We start from the raw sequence: 12,012 nt of genomic DNA on the forward strand, positions 1-12,012 counted from the left end.
TGTTCCCAACATTCATCTGAAGTTAGAGCATTTTGCAAACTAACAAATTACTTCTGTTGAAAATAAAGGTAACTTGTAATATGTGGTATTAAGTTAGTAGACTTTCATTTTTAAACAAGCAATTATTATCGAGGCGATCTTGGACTGAATGTAACAATGCTCCAGATCTGGCCAACTATCATCCCAATTCCATCAAATCCATAATCCCACTTCAATTGGAACAGTTCCACTTTTACTAATTTTAAATATTTTTATAGGAGGAGTTATTTGGAAAAAAAGTATATCCAATTATTAACAATAAAAATAAACAACAAAAAAAGGACTTGACCATTAGGGTTGACCAAACTCCGTATCTTAAAAGATGACTTACCCATGCGCTCCCTAAGCGCCTCATTTTCATCAAGAAAATCATTGATCTTCAACTCAAGCTTATTGATTTCCTTTGTCAATACTTCAATCTCTCGATCTCTTATTTTAATTTGGTTTTTACAATTCTTTATTTCAATAACAGCATCTTCTAAACCATAAACTCCCTGAAAAACACCCAATGTGATTTAAATATAAAATTGTTTATTTGAATAAATTCTCAAGTTCATTTATTTTCTTATTAAGTCGAGGGGAAGTGCACATAAAACTAAGATTTATATCTTTAAACTGTGTTTTTTTATGGTACTTTTAAAAAACAAATCCAGTAGTAATAATAACAGGAAATGGAACAATTGACATTTCCCAGTACAGCATCCTAATGGCAAAGCAACTCAGAATATTACATATTAAATACTTAACAACATATGGAAAAAGAACAGTAAGGGAGAATCAGCAATGCCATTAGAATAAGTAGGTTATCAGTGGTGTGATATAGCAGTAACCAGATTTAAAAATATAAAAAGTACAAAGTAAAGCTGTGTTGACACAGTAGGCAGCACCCCCCCTTACAACTTTTATACAAACAGTGGCGTCACATGGTGGTACAGTGGCATAGATTATAAAGAATCCAATCCTGCTGCCTCAGCAAAGCTGATTATCTGGGCAAAAGGCTTTATCCAAATGGTTTGAAAACAATTTTCCTGCCAAAATGTTAATGCTACACAGAAGCTTGAACACTTCAGTGTAAGTCAGTTAGGATAACCTTTATCATGAGATACTTCTGGGATGTTTTTAAATGCACACAGTAAATGGCACAGAACAGTCTAACTTGAAGTGGCTTGTCATTGACAAGATAAAAATACATACGGATTCATAATCTTTTAATCGCTTCAAAGTCTCAACCAGTTCTTTATCCTTTTCCCTAGCATCAGCTTCAGCCAATTCAGCTGTTCTCTCAGCCTCTTTAGTTCTCTCTTCTAAAATTTGAACCTTAGACTGAATTTTCATGTAATGAGTCCGTTGAGAAAGTGTTGAAGCTCCTACAAGGGTAAAAATTAAAATAATCAATGAACTGAAGTGATTACTTACTCCTATAAATGACTGGTTCCAATATGGGAATAGAGTCACTTTAAAAAGTCCATTTAATATTATAAATTTATATTTATAAAATAAGTTTTAATTCAATTTTATTAATAAAACTAAAAAGGATTGTAAGAAAATCTTAGCAGAAAGGGTATGAATTATAAAAGATTGGAAAGCACTGTTTTACAAGGAATGATCATCGTGGCAAAGGCTGATAATCTGTTTCTATCGGCCATCCTCCATTGTGTCCACTGTAATAGAACTAAGGTCTTTCAGTTGGACACATGGCCACTTCAAATAAAGACTAAATTTCCACTTATATTTCAGTAGCCAAGGGTGGCTATGTGACTAAAGGATATAAACAGAAAGACTGTGCACATTTTCAGGAAATGTTTTTTAAAGGAGAGGAGTGAAATTTTCTTTTCTCCTTCCTTCTGCCTGCCAGCTGGAATATGTGCATTAGGGCTCCAGCCAGACTCAAACAGTCTTCCTTTAACTGCATATAACTTATAACTTCTTCCATTAGATGGAAACTACATGTTGAGACAGGCAGAGCAACAAGATACCTGGTATCTGGTATTTGTTCATCTAGCTCAGCAACCCTATACAAGTTGCCTCAACTTCGATTATATTATGGAAAAGTGCATTTCCATCCTTTTTAAACTACTGTCGCATTTGATTTTTTTTTTCTATCACTTGCAGTTAAACTTAACTGTAACTAGTTGCTATAAATTCCTACTTGTACATCTTACCAAATTGTTGCTAAGACCAAAATAAGCATTCCCATCATTTTAAATTGTACTGCCAATAATCACTCTTATCATAGTAAACATCTACTGAATTATACAGTCTATACTTATATAAGGTATTGGACTAGTGTGGGAGATCACACATGTTTTTAAGAAGTGAGCCCTGCTTTCTAGAGAATGTGAAAGAGGCTGCTGTCCCCAAAATCTATTCTCCCTATTTTCTGCATTGTTGTTCAGTTGCTAAGTAGTGTCTGACTCTTTGAGACCCCATGGACTGCAGCACACCACGCTCCTCTGTCCTTTACTACCTTTCAGAGTTTGCTCAAATTCATGTCCATTGAGTTGGTGATGCTATCTAATCATCTCATCCTCCGCCACCCCTTGCTCCTTTTGCCTTCAATCTTTCCCAGCATCAAGGTCTTTCCCAGTGACTTGGCTCTTCGAATCAGGTGACCAATAACTGGAGCTTCAGCTTCAGCCATCAGTCCTTCCAATGAATACTCAGGGTTGATTTCCTTTAGGACTGACTGGTTTGATCTCCTTGCAGTCTGTAAGGACTTCTGCTGCATGACCCTTCCACAGTAAATTACTGCCTATCTTCAGTACATGCTCTTTGCTTCTTGCCTCCTCTTGCTCTATCTCACGGTTTGGGACAGGATGTGAGGGTAAAGTTATATTTTACATGAGGCAAATGAAGGCAATACCCTAGACCACCTAATTCTAGATCAGTACACAAGTGAGAAATAAACCTCCATTGTGATTTTGCCATTTTTCAGATGCTCCTGAGAACTAAAACTAATCCAAATCAATGAAGGGGGAACACCATTAACTGACATATACATGTTAAAGTCAAGACAAAAAGAATATGTTAAAAAAAAAAAAAAAAAGAAAAAGAATATGTAGTACACACACCTCCTGTGGGCTTTCGGGGTCATATGACTTCAGACCAACATAGTGTCATTAAATAAGACCCCTTCCTTATTTGATAGCAGAGATCAACTGTCAGTTTCCCTCCTCTTGACTGGAATATGCAAACCCCACAATACCTATCATCCTTTTAAAGGAATTTAAGCTACTGGCAAAGTATAACTCTCAAACATACATAACACAGACACACATAGAAATAAGTATATCCAGGGGACCTTGATGGTGCTCAATAATCACAGTACACTTCCCAAGTCTGTTCATTCTTCCAGATGACCAATTCACACCTTCTCTTTACTTTAATCTCAAACTTCTAATACATCTGCCTCTATCCCTGCTTTCATCCAAGAACTCTGCTTCCTTGTTTATTGAGAAAATAGAAGTTTTTACTGTTAGGACATCTACCCAACCACATTCAACTCTATGTATACACTCCAGCTTTCTTCCTGCTACTATGGGTAACTCTCTGTGCTCCTAAGCCTGCTACTCCAGTGAACACTAGATCCCATCCCATTGCCTCCTCAAGGCTATTAGTCCAGAAGTCCTTCTGTCACTCCCCTGCATCATCAATTCATGAATTGCTTCTTCTTTAATTGATCTTTCCTATTAACTTAGAAACATGATTATTTCATCCACTTAAAAAACACTTTTTACCCTTCTTCCCCTAAGATACCACTCTATTTTTCTCCTTTCCTTTGCAGAAACAGCCTTCAGAAGTCTTTGTATTTGCCCTATTTCATCTCTGTATTTTCTCTTGAACTAAAAACAACCACTAAGAAATCCAGTGGTCAATTTTCAGTGCTCCTCTTGACTTATCAGCAGCAATGAACACAGCACTGGACACAGCTGCTTATGCTCTTCCTTAAGGACATTCCTCAGGTAAGTTTTGGGGCTCCACACACTTCTGGTTTTCCTCCCATCTCCCTGGTCTTTCCTTTTCAGTCTCTTTGGTTATTCCTTTTCGTCTCCCCAAGCTCTAAGGAGAAGCATCCCAGAGCTCAATCTTAAGATTTTTCTTCTTAACCAACATTGTCTATCTTCTCCTTTGATCATCTCAGCCAGCCTCATGACTTCCACTACCATTTTTATGCATATAGTTCCCAAATTGGTATGTTTAGCCTAGACTGTCCTCCTGAACCTGAGAGTTTTATATACAAGTACCTACTTAATTCTTCCCTGGTGGCTCAGTCAGTAAAGATCTGCCTGCAGGAGACCTGGGTTCCATCTCTGGGTCAGGAATATCCCCTGGAGAACAAAATGGCAACCCACTCTAGTATTCTCGCCTGGAAAATCCCAAAGACAGAGGAGACTGAGGGCAACAGTCCATAGAGTCACTAAAGTCAGACATGACTTAGCGGCTAAACCACCACCACCACCACTGCCTACTTAACACTGTCACTCTGATGTCTGATAAGCATCTCTCACTTAACAGGCCTTGTTTAACTAAGTATCCAATCATCTCTAAACCTTCTCTTTCCACAGTTCTCCCCAGCATTCAGACCAAAAACCCTGATAACTTTCTTACCTTTGACATCTTCTCTGTCAGCAAATTTCTCTATCACCTTCAAAATACATCCAGAACTGACTACATATAACTTCACTGCTACCTCCATGCCTTCAGCTACCGTCACCTTTCCCTAAGTTGCTACAATAGTTTTACTGCAAGCAGGTTTCTCTGCTTCTGTCCTTACCAATCCTCAAGTCTATGGAGGACATAGTCCAAGTCAAACCACATCATCCTTTCTTCAGAAACTCCCTGATATCCATTCTCACTTAAAAGAAAAGCCAAAGTCCTTGCAATGAATCATAAGGCCCCACAGGATAGAGCCTTACCTCTCTGATTGCATACCGATGACTGCCCACCTGCTCACTCTACTCCAGTCAGAATGACGTCTTTGCTGTCCCTCAAACATGGACCACACACTCCTGCTTCAGTGCCCTGAGCTCATTTGCCCCCTTCTCAGGAACATATGCATGGCTCCCTCCCTCAGTTCCTTTAAGCCTTTGTTTAAATATCTCCTCAGTGAGGCTTTTGCTTCACTATCTAAATTACAACCACACCTTCACCAACACCACCACCACTGCTATTTCACTTACACAAAAACACACACACTGACTCACTCATTATTTCCCATGTCTTATTTTTTCTATCTTGGCAATCATAATAAATGGACTTATTATGTCATGAAATTATGGACAGTTTGCATTAATGTGCTCTGGTATAACTATAGCATGTAGTGTTATGGAAATACAGGATCAGTGATGTTGTAAGGGCTTACATTCAAAAGATTTCATGAGTTATGTAAGTTTGCATGACCCAGGGTAGGTAGAAAATGACATTATCAAGTTGGGTGAGATTAATTCAAATGTTGACAAGTCAATTACTTTTGAAAAAATCTCTGCAACATTGTTACACTTATCAAAAGTTTATTTTCTTTCATTCTCTGTTGATTACAAAAAGGAGGATAAATACCATCACCATTTTTCATTTCTTTTTTACAGTCAATCTGATAATAGAGATTAACGTAATTTTCATCAGAGAAAATCTATAGAAAATACTGCCACCATTTACAAGTTTAAACACTAGTATCACATGTAAAGAAGTTGATAATATCAGGTAAAACTTTTCTTAAATATGATAAAATTCAAATAGAGAAAAATCAACAATATATTGCTATAACATAATTCCATTTTAATAAAAATAAAACATTTTAAAAATTTAATGGTATCTAAAATAACTACATACTTATAAAACATTGAATTACCTTTATTTCTTTGGAGCTCATTTTTCAGATCTTCAATTATAAACGTATTTTTTTCCATTTCTTTTGTATATTGTTCAACTTGCTCAGTGAGCATTTTAATTTGACTATCTCGCTCTTGTATACCCTAAAAAATATTTTGAATATCACATATTTTCACTTTCTGAATATTAATATACAATTTAGAAGTAAGAGAGTTTCCCTTGTGGCTCAGCTGGTAAAGAATCCGCCTGCAATGCGGGAGACCTGGGTTCTATTCGTGGGTTGGAAAGATCCCCTGGAGAAGGGAAAGGCTACCCACTCAGTATTCTGGCCTGGAGAACTGCATGGACGGTATAGTCCATGAGGTTGCAAAGAGTCAGACGTGACTGAGTGACTTTCACTAGAAGTAAGAAAAAGGTAGGTCTTGTTTTATTCAACAGAATTATAAAAGATATTTTTTATAAATCAAACTCTTTCTTTTACTATTTTGTATACCTCAACTACACTAATCACTGTAGGTATACTGCCGTCTCTCCAGTACTTAAAGACAATACAAGGGCTAGCCCTCTGGCAAACAGAAATTCCAGAACTCTCTGTTTGTGACTCATGACTCCTTTTGTGTTATTTTTCCTCATCATCCAACTATCTTTTTATCATTTTATATGTTTCCGTTTTGCCTTGTGCTTTTTTCCCTCACCACTCTGCACTTTCACCCTTATAGTGTACTTCATACGAAAATCTTGTCCTTTGCACCTGTCCTTAGTCTCCAAATACTTCCCAAATTTCCTTCTTTCTTTTAGACTATGACTAGAAAAAACAGTTTATGCAAGTGCAATGTCTTTCCTTTTTTACTTTCCTTCTTTTATTTGTGGTCATGCCACATGGCTTGCCAGATCTTAGTTCCCAGACCAGGGATCGAACTCATGTCCCCTTAAGTGGATGCATGGAGTCCTAACCACTGGACTACCAGGCATATATGAATACATTGGTACTAAATATAAAAATTTTATACAGTACAAATTATAGCCATATTTTAGTTTATTTTACATTGTACAGCATATTTCAGCACTAAAACACAGTATAATAAAGTTTAGTAAGAGTACTATGATATTTAAAGGTCTAAAAGTTTTTAATAGTTCCTTATAAATAATTCCCAAACAATAAATGTCTTATCTGCATCAACAGAGAAAAATACACAAAATAATTCTATTCCTAACTCTAAATCAAATTATAATTTTTGCTTAGGAATGGATGGTATAAGAAACTTCTAAAGACTTTATTATCTACCCAAAGGTGCCAGTGACTAGATTAGGCACAGGAGATAAATGAAAGACAGTTCAGAGTTTCACTGACAACTTTAATAAAATTCACTGACAAATCAAATTTTGAGAAAGTTTTACCTGTTGTAGAGCCATAACATTACTTTTATCAGCATCAAGCTGGGCATTTTTCAGTTTGTCCCGCAGACTATGTAACATTTGCTGATACTCAATAATTTCATCATCTTTAGAAGACAAAATTAACTAGAAATAAACAAAATAGGGTCTGTTACATAAGAGGAAAATTAATAATCCATTCCTCATTTATGATCCATACTTCAATATATACCATTAGCAGATCAAGAAAATACAGGCGAAAAAATTTTGGAAGTGAGAAAACAGCAACAATTGGAATGACCATTGTCCCTTTTGTGCATATAGCCTGAAGTTCAAATAAGAAATGATTCAAAGATATACACTGTGCTCTTTTCTTTTTAAGGAATTCAATCTTTTCAATTAAACAACTTTAAGTTTCCAAAACCCATTCCTAAAACAAGAAGTTATAACTAGCTTCCTGCAATTACAAAGTGTGTACAACTAATCTTTAAACAGAAAACATTAAAATGACACGAAGAAACATAAAATATCTAGAATGAAAGAGGCATACCTACAAAGAAAAATTACAGTCATACAGTCATTAAAAAGAACAAAGCAATACTATATGTACTGATGTAAACTAATCCTTAAAAGATAATAAGTAAAAATAAAGTGAAGAATACATTTACTAACATCTCTCCTCCAAAATTAAATGATTAAAAACAACTCTAGAGGTCTATACACGGCAGTTCTTAAAACTTTTCTAGCTAGGACATTTCATACACCTTTGGAAATAACTAACAAAAATCTCACTAACCAGTACAAAGCCTTTAAAGAAAATTAAGACTAAAAATTGAAATCTAAAATTAAAAGCTATTATAGCAATTGAAAAAAAGCACCTTCCACTCTTCTACTTTTGCATTGACAGCTGCCATGATTGGATCATCTTCTTCATTTTTTGCCTTCAGAAGATCTGTAAGCTCCTGCACCTAAAGGCAACAATTACTTCAAGAATGTTGTAAAATAGTGTAACACAAACATATTTGTTATAACTGAATATTTATACATGCATTATACACAGTGATAAGCATACACACGCACACATATACAAATATATTTAAAGGCATATTCATTATTGGAGCAGTTCTATAGCTAAGCTGACATTAAATGGTCTGTGCATCTTTATAGTTGTAAAATTACTTTTTGTTATAAGGTAATTATATTTTTAAGTATTACTCTATTTTTTAACAAGTTTAATCCTGTGTAAGTAGTGGACAATAAACTGGTTTTTATGACATGCAGAGTGCATTTACTCTAAGGTGTAAAATTAAACTTCATGGTTCACAGGACCTCTAAGAGTCTTTAGTAGAAAATTCCCCAAACTAATAGCTTTGCAGGACTGCTATCTATATATTCATTCAGATATCACCTAACCTACATGGCAAGAACTATAAGGTATGTGTAAGGAAACGAGAAAACCATATATAGAGAGACAAATATATCAGCATGGCAACATATTACAGTGTAAGACGGTATATTATAGCATAAGACAAAAATCTCATATCCTAGAAAGTAAAAAATACTTTCCAATTTCAAATAAACAGTAATGAGGCAATATGAAGTCTATCCAAATAAGTTAATCTAACAAGAATCCTTACTTGAAGCCGGTAATGATCATTTTCTTTTTTTAACTGGTCCATCATACTATCTGTCTGATGCACAACAGCTTTCATCCTATTATATTCATCAGTCATCTTCTCCATTTCCTGGACAGACTCCTCTAAATTTTTTCTCATTTCTTGATTCTGAAGTTCAATTTTCTCATTAGCTTCTGTTAAAGTCTAAGAAAGGTAAAGGCATTATAGTTAAAAACAATTTAATGAAACAAATTTAAATTAAAATTAAATGGAATCATAAGTGTTTGCTGGAGAAAATGGAACTTTATACATATTTAGTATCAACTAAATCAAATTACCAACTAAATCAAATTAAATATCAAGAAAACTATAAGAATCTTAGTTCTTAAGAAATGCACAAGATAGACATATAACAAGAATGAATTTGCAAGATTTGGAACTCCAAAGATGCAATTTATTTCATGTTTTACAAATACACATTTGCAGATTGACACTAAATATGTTTAAATGTAGGTCTAAATACTAGATTTACATTATAATGAAAGTTTTACAAAAAAATTATAGCTTTGAACTGACTTTCATCCATTTTACCTGAATTTCATCCAGATATTGGACAAGTTCATAGTTTTTTTTAGACAATTGTGATCGGTAGTCACTGTCTTCTCCTCTTCTTGATAAAAGTGTTTCTTTTTGCGAATCTATTTGTTTTTGATAGTCAATGATATCCTGACGAAGTTGTTCATTCTGAACATAGATTAAACACAATATTCTATTTAAAAAAGCTATCCAAAGAAACAAAATTTCACCCTCTAAGTAAAGATCTCAAAACACACCTTTAAAATCCCAAGGTTTCACACCCTTAAAGCCTCACCTTTTTCTTTAGACGTTTGTTCTCCAGAAAAGAACAAGAAGAAGGTAATTAGAAATGAGAAAGATAATATATAATTAAGTATAATAATAAGAAATTAAAGGAAAAAAGAAATTTTAGGAGAAAAAGATATTATTTTGGATAATCAAAGAAAGCAAGAATATTAATTACCAACCAAAACAAAAAAATTTTGATTATATTAAAAAATAAAAATTCATGATTAACAATGTACATTATTTGGCTCAAAAGAACCAAATAATTAACAGAATTTGTAAGATTTCATAAGAAACAAAAGTTTTAAAGAATGCCGGATAAAATAAGAGAATGTAAGGCAGAAATTCACTCACATATTCAGTTAGCAAACAAGCAAAGAACAGCTTAAAAAAGAAAGATTTACCCAAAGAGATCTAACAAATGAATGCAGTACTTAACGGCCTCACCTTTCTATTTATTTTCTACTTCCCTAAGACAAAGTCATATCATAAAAGTCACAGTTCAAAAACATCAACTACTTAGACAATTCCAGTTCTGGTTACAGAATTAATTTATGGAAACTTTTTTAATAAGTATCTTTGTTGAATCACCACAATTACTGAATTTTTTTTACTAACCTCTCTCCTTAATTTGCTGTTTTCATTTTCTGCCTCCTCATTTCTAAGAGCCAACTAAAATAGCAAAAAACAGATAAAGAAAATTCAGCATTAATTCAATGTAATTCCAGTTTTTAGTTTCTCGTCAATAAAGCAGAGAATTTTTAATTACTGACGACTTCATGTTCACCTAAGACATGAACAGTAAGCCAAAATTTTTAAAAACTAAGGATAGGAAGGATTAAGCAGGTTGAGTTTAAAAAACAAAAAACTCTAACCAAAGGATACAGAAAACAAAACCATTACTCTTCTTCCCCAGCCTAAAACCTATTAATGAGCAGCCTTCTGTCCAAGATCTTTACTGCACTGCAGTTCTATCATCAGAGCTGAAAGACTCCACTCTCAGGGAGCATTAAGTTACTTAGAAATACAAAGCGATACAACACAATGCTTAAAAAGAAGCATGAATGCTTGGATTGTGGGTGGGGAAACTAAAAAGACATCACTGGGCCAACAGAGGAAATCTGATTATGGACTATCTATTAGAAAACAGCATTGAATTGATACTACATTTCCTGAGTATGCTAATTATGTAAGTAGTTGTATTGAAAAATACCTCTCCTTTCAGTGGAAATATACTGAAATATTTAAGAATAAAATACCATAATATTTGTAATATTTAAATAAGAAGTATCACAATATCTCACATTAACTCTAATGGCTCACCAAAAAAGAAAGGAGAGGAGAGGGAAGCAAGAGGAGGAGCGGAGGGGAGGGAAGTTAAGTCTGTGTGTGCCAAGATATTGACAGATAAAGCACATGTAGCACAGTGTTAACTGGTGAACCTATATAAGGAGTATGTGAGCACTTATTGCTTTTCTTCAAATCTTCATGAAGATAAAGTTTTCAGAATAAAAAGTTTAAAGAAAGTTCATAATAAAATGCAATATGCTATACAGATTTCGGGGCTTCCCTGGGGGCTCAGCAGTAAAAACCCTGCCCGCAGTACAGGAGCCATGGGAGACATGGGTTCCATCCCTGGGTTGGGAAGATCCCCTGGAGGAGGGCACGGCAACCCACTCCAGTATTCTTGCCTGGAGAATCCCGTGGACAGAGGAACCTGAAGGGCTACAGTCCCTAGGGTCGCGAAGAGTTGGACACGACTGAAGTGACTTAGCACACATGCTTACAAATATTAGAAGTTTACCATTATCATTATTATCATCTGGGAATTAAGAAACAGTCCTATCCTATTTTGAACTGGGAAATTTAACAAGAAAAGGCATTTCAAGAACTTAAAGGCAAAACCATTTACACTAATGCTCATTTTCCTTGGTTTTTGAAACATCATACTCCTGATACTCTTTTCTTGGGCTGTTCCTTGAAACACTCTATTTCATTAGACAATTTAAGTCTCAGAGATCAGCCTTCCAATCACTTCTATTGCTTCAATATCTATGACCCACAAACTCTTATCATCTATCCAGTGTCTCTCATGATTTCCTATCCACAGATATCCTTTTGGAATATGCATGTTCCACAAGAAAAGTCACTGCAACGAGAAGCCCACGTAATGTCACTAAAGAGTAGATCATACTCGCTGCAACTAGAGAAAGCCGGCATAGCAATGAAGATGCAGTGTAGCCAAAAATAAATTTGAAAAACTGTTTTAAAAAAATTCAAACTCAGAAAAAAA

General features: G+C 34.7%; 1 protein-coding gene across 7 annotated transcripts in view; it reads right to left on the bottom strand.

Annotated features, from left to right (window-relative positions):
- CEP290 (centrosomal protein 290) overlaps nucleotides 1-12,012 on the bottom strand; it is an 89,490-nt gene that overhangs the window by 67,622 nt on the left and 9,856 nt on the right. For all 7 annotated transcript variants that reach the window (XR_010663045.1, XM_065934170.1, XM_065934169.1 and 4 more), the window contains exons 7-14: nucleotides 10,338-10,391; nucleotides 9,450-9,602; nucleotides 8,880-9,062; nucleotides 8,121-8,210; nucleotides 7,267-7,389; nucleotides 5,888-6,011; nucleotides 1,234-1,406; nucleotides 371-533 (exon numbers count right to left, since the gene is read on the bottom strand). Coding sequence is in view for 6 of the 7 variants with exons in the window: in XM_065934170.1 (XP_065790242.1) it covers nucleotides 371-533; nucleotides 1,234-1,406; nucleotides 5,888-6,011; nucleotides 7,267-7,389; nucleotides 8,121-8,210; nucleotides 8,880-9,062; nucleotides 9,450-9,602; nucleotides 10,338-10,391 (1,063 nt within the window). In the remaining variant the exon portion in view is untranslated. The remainder of the gene's footprint in view (nucleotides 1-370; nucleotides 534-1,233; nucleotides 1,407-5,887; nucleotides 6,012-7,266; nucleotides 7,390-8,120; nucleotides 8,211-8,879; nucleotides 9,063-9,449; nucleotides 9,603-10,337; nucleotides 10,392-12,012) is intronic.

Source organism: Muntiacus reevesi, chromosome 4 (genome assembly GCF_963930625.1).
Source record: "Muntiacus reevesi chromosome 4, mMunRee1.1, whole genome shotgun sequence".
In the NCBI taxonomy this organism is placed as follows: Eukaryota; Metazoa; Chordata; class Mammalia; order Artiodactyla; family Cervidae; genus Muntiacus; species Muntiacus reevesi.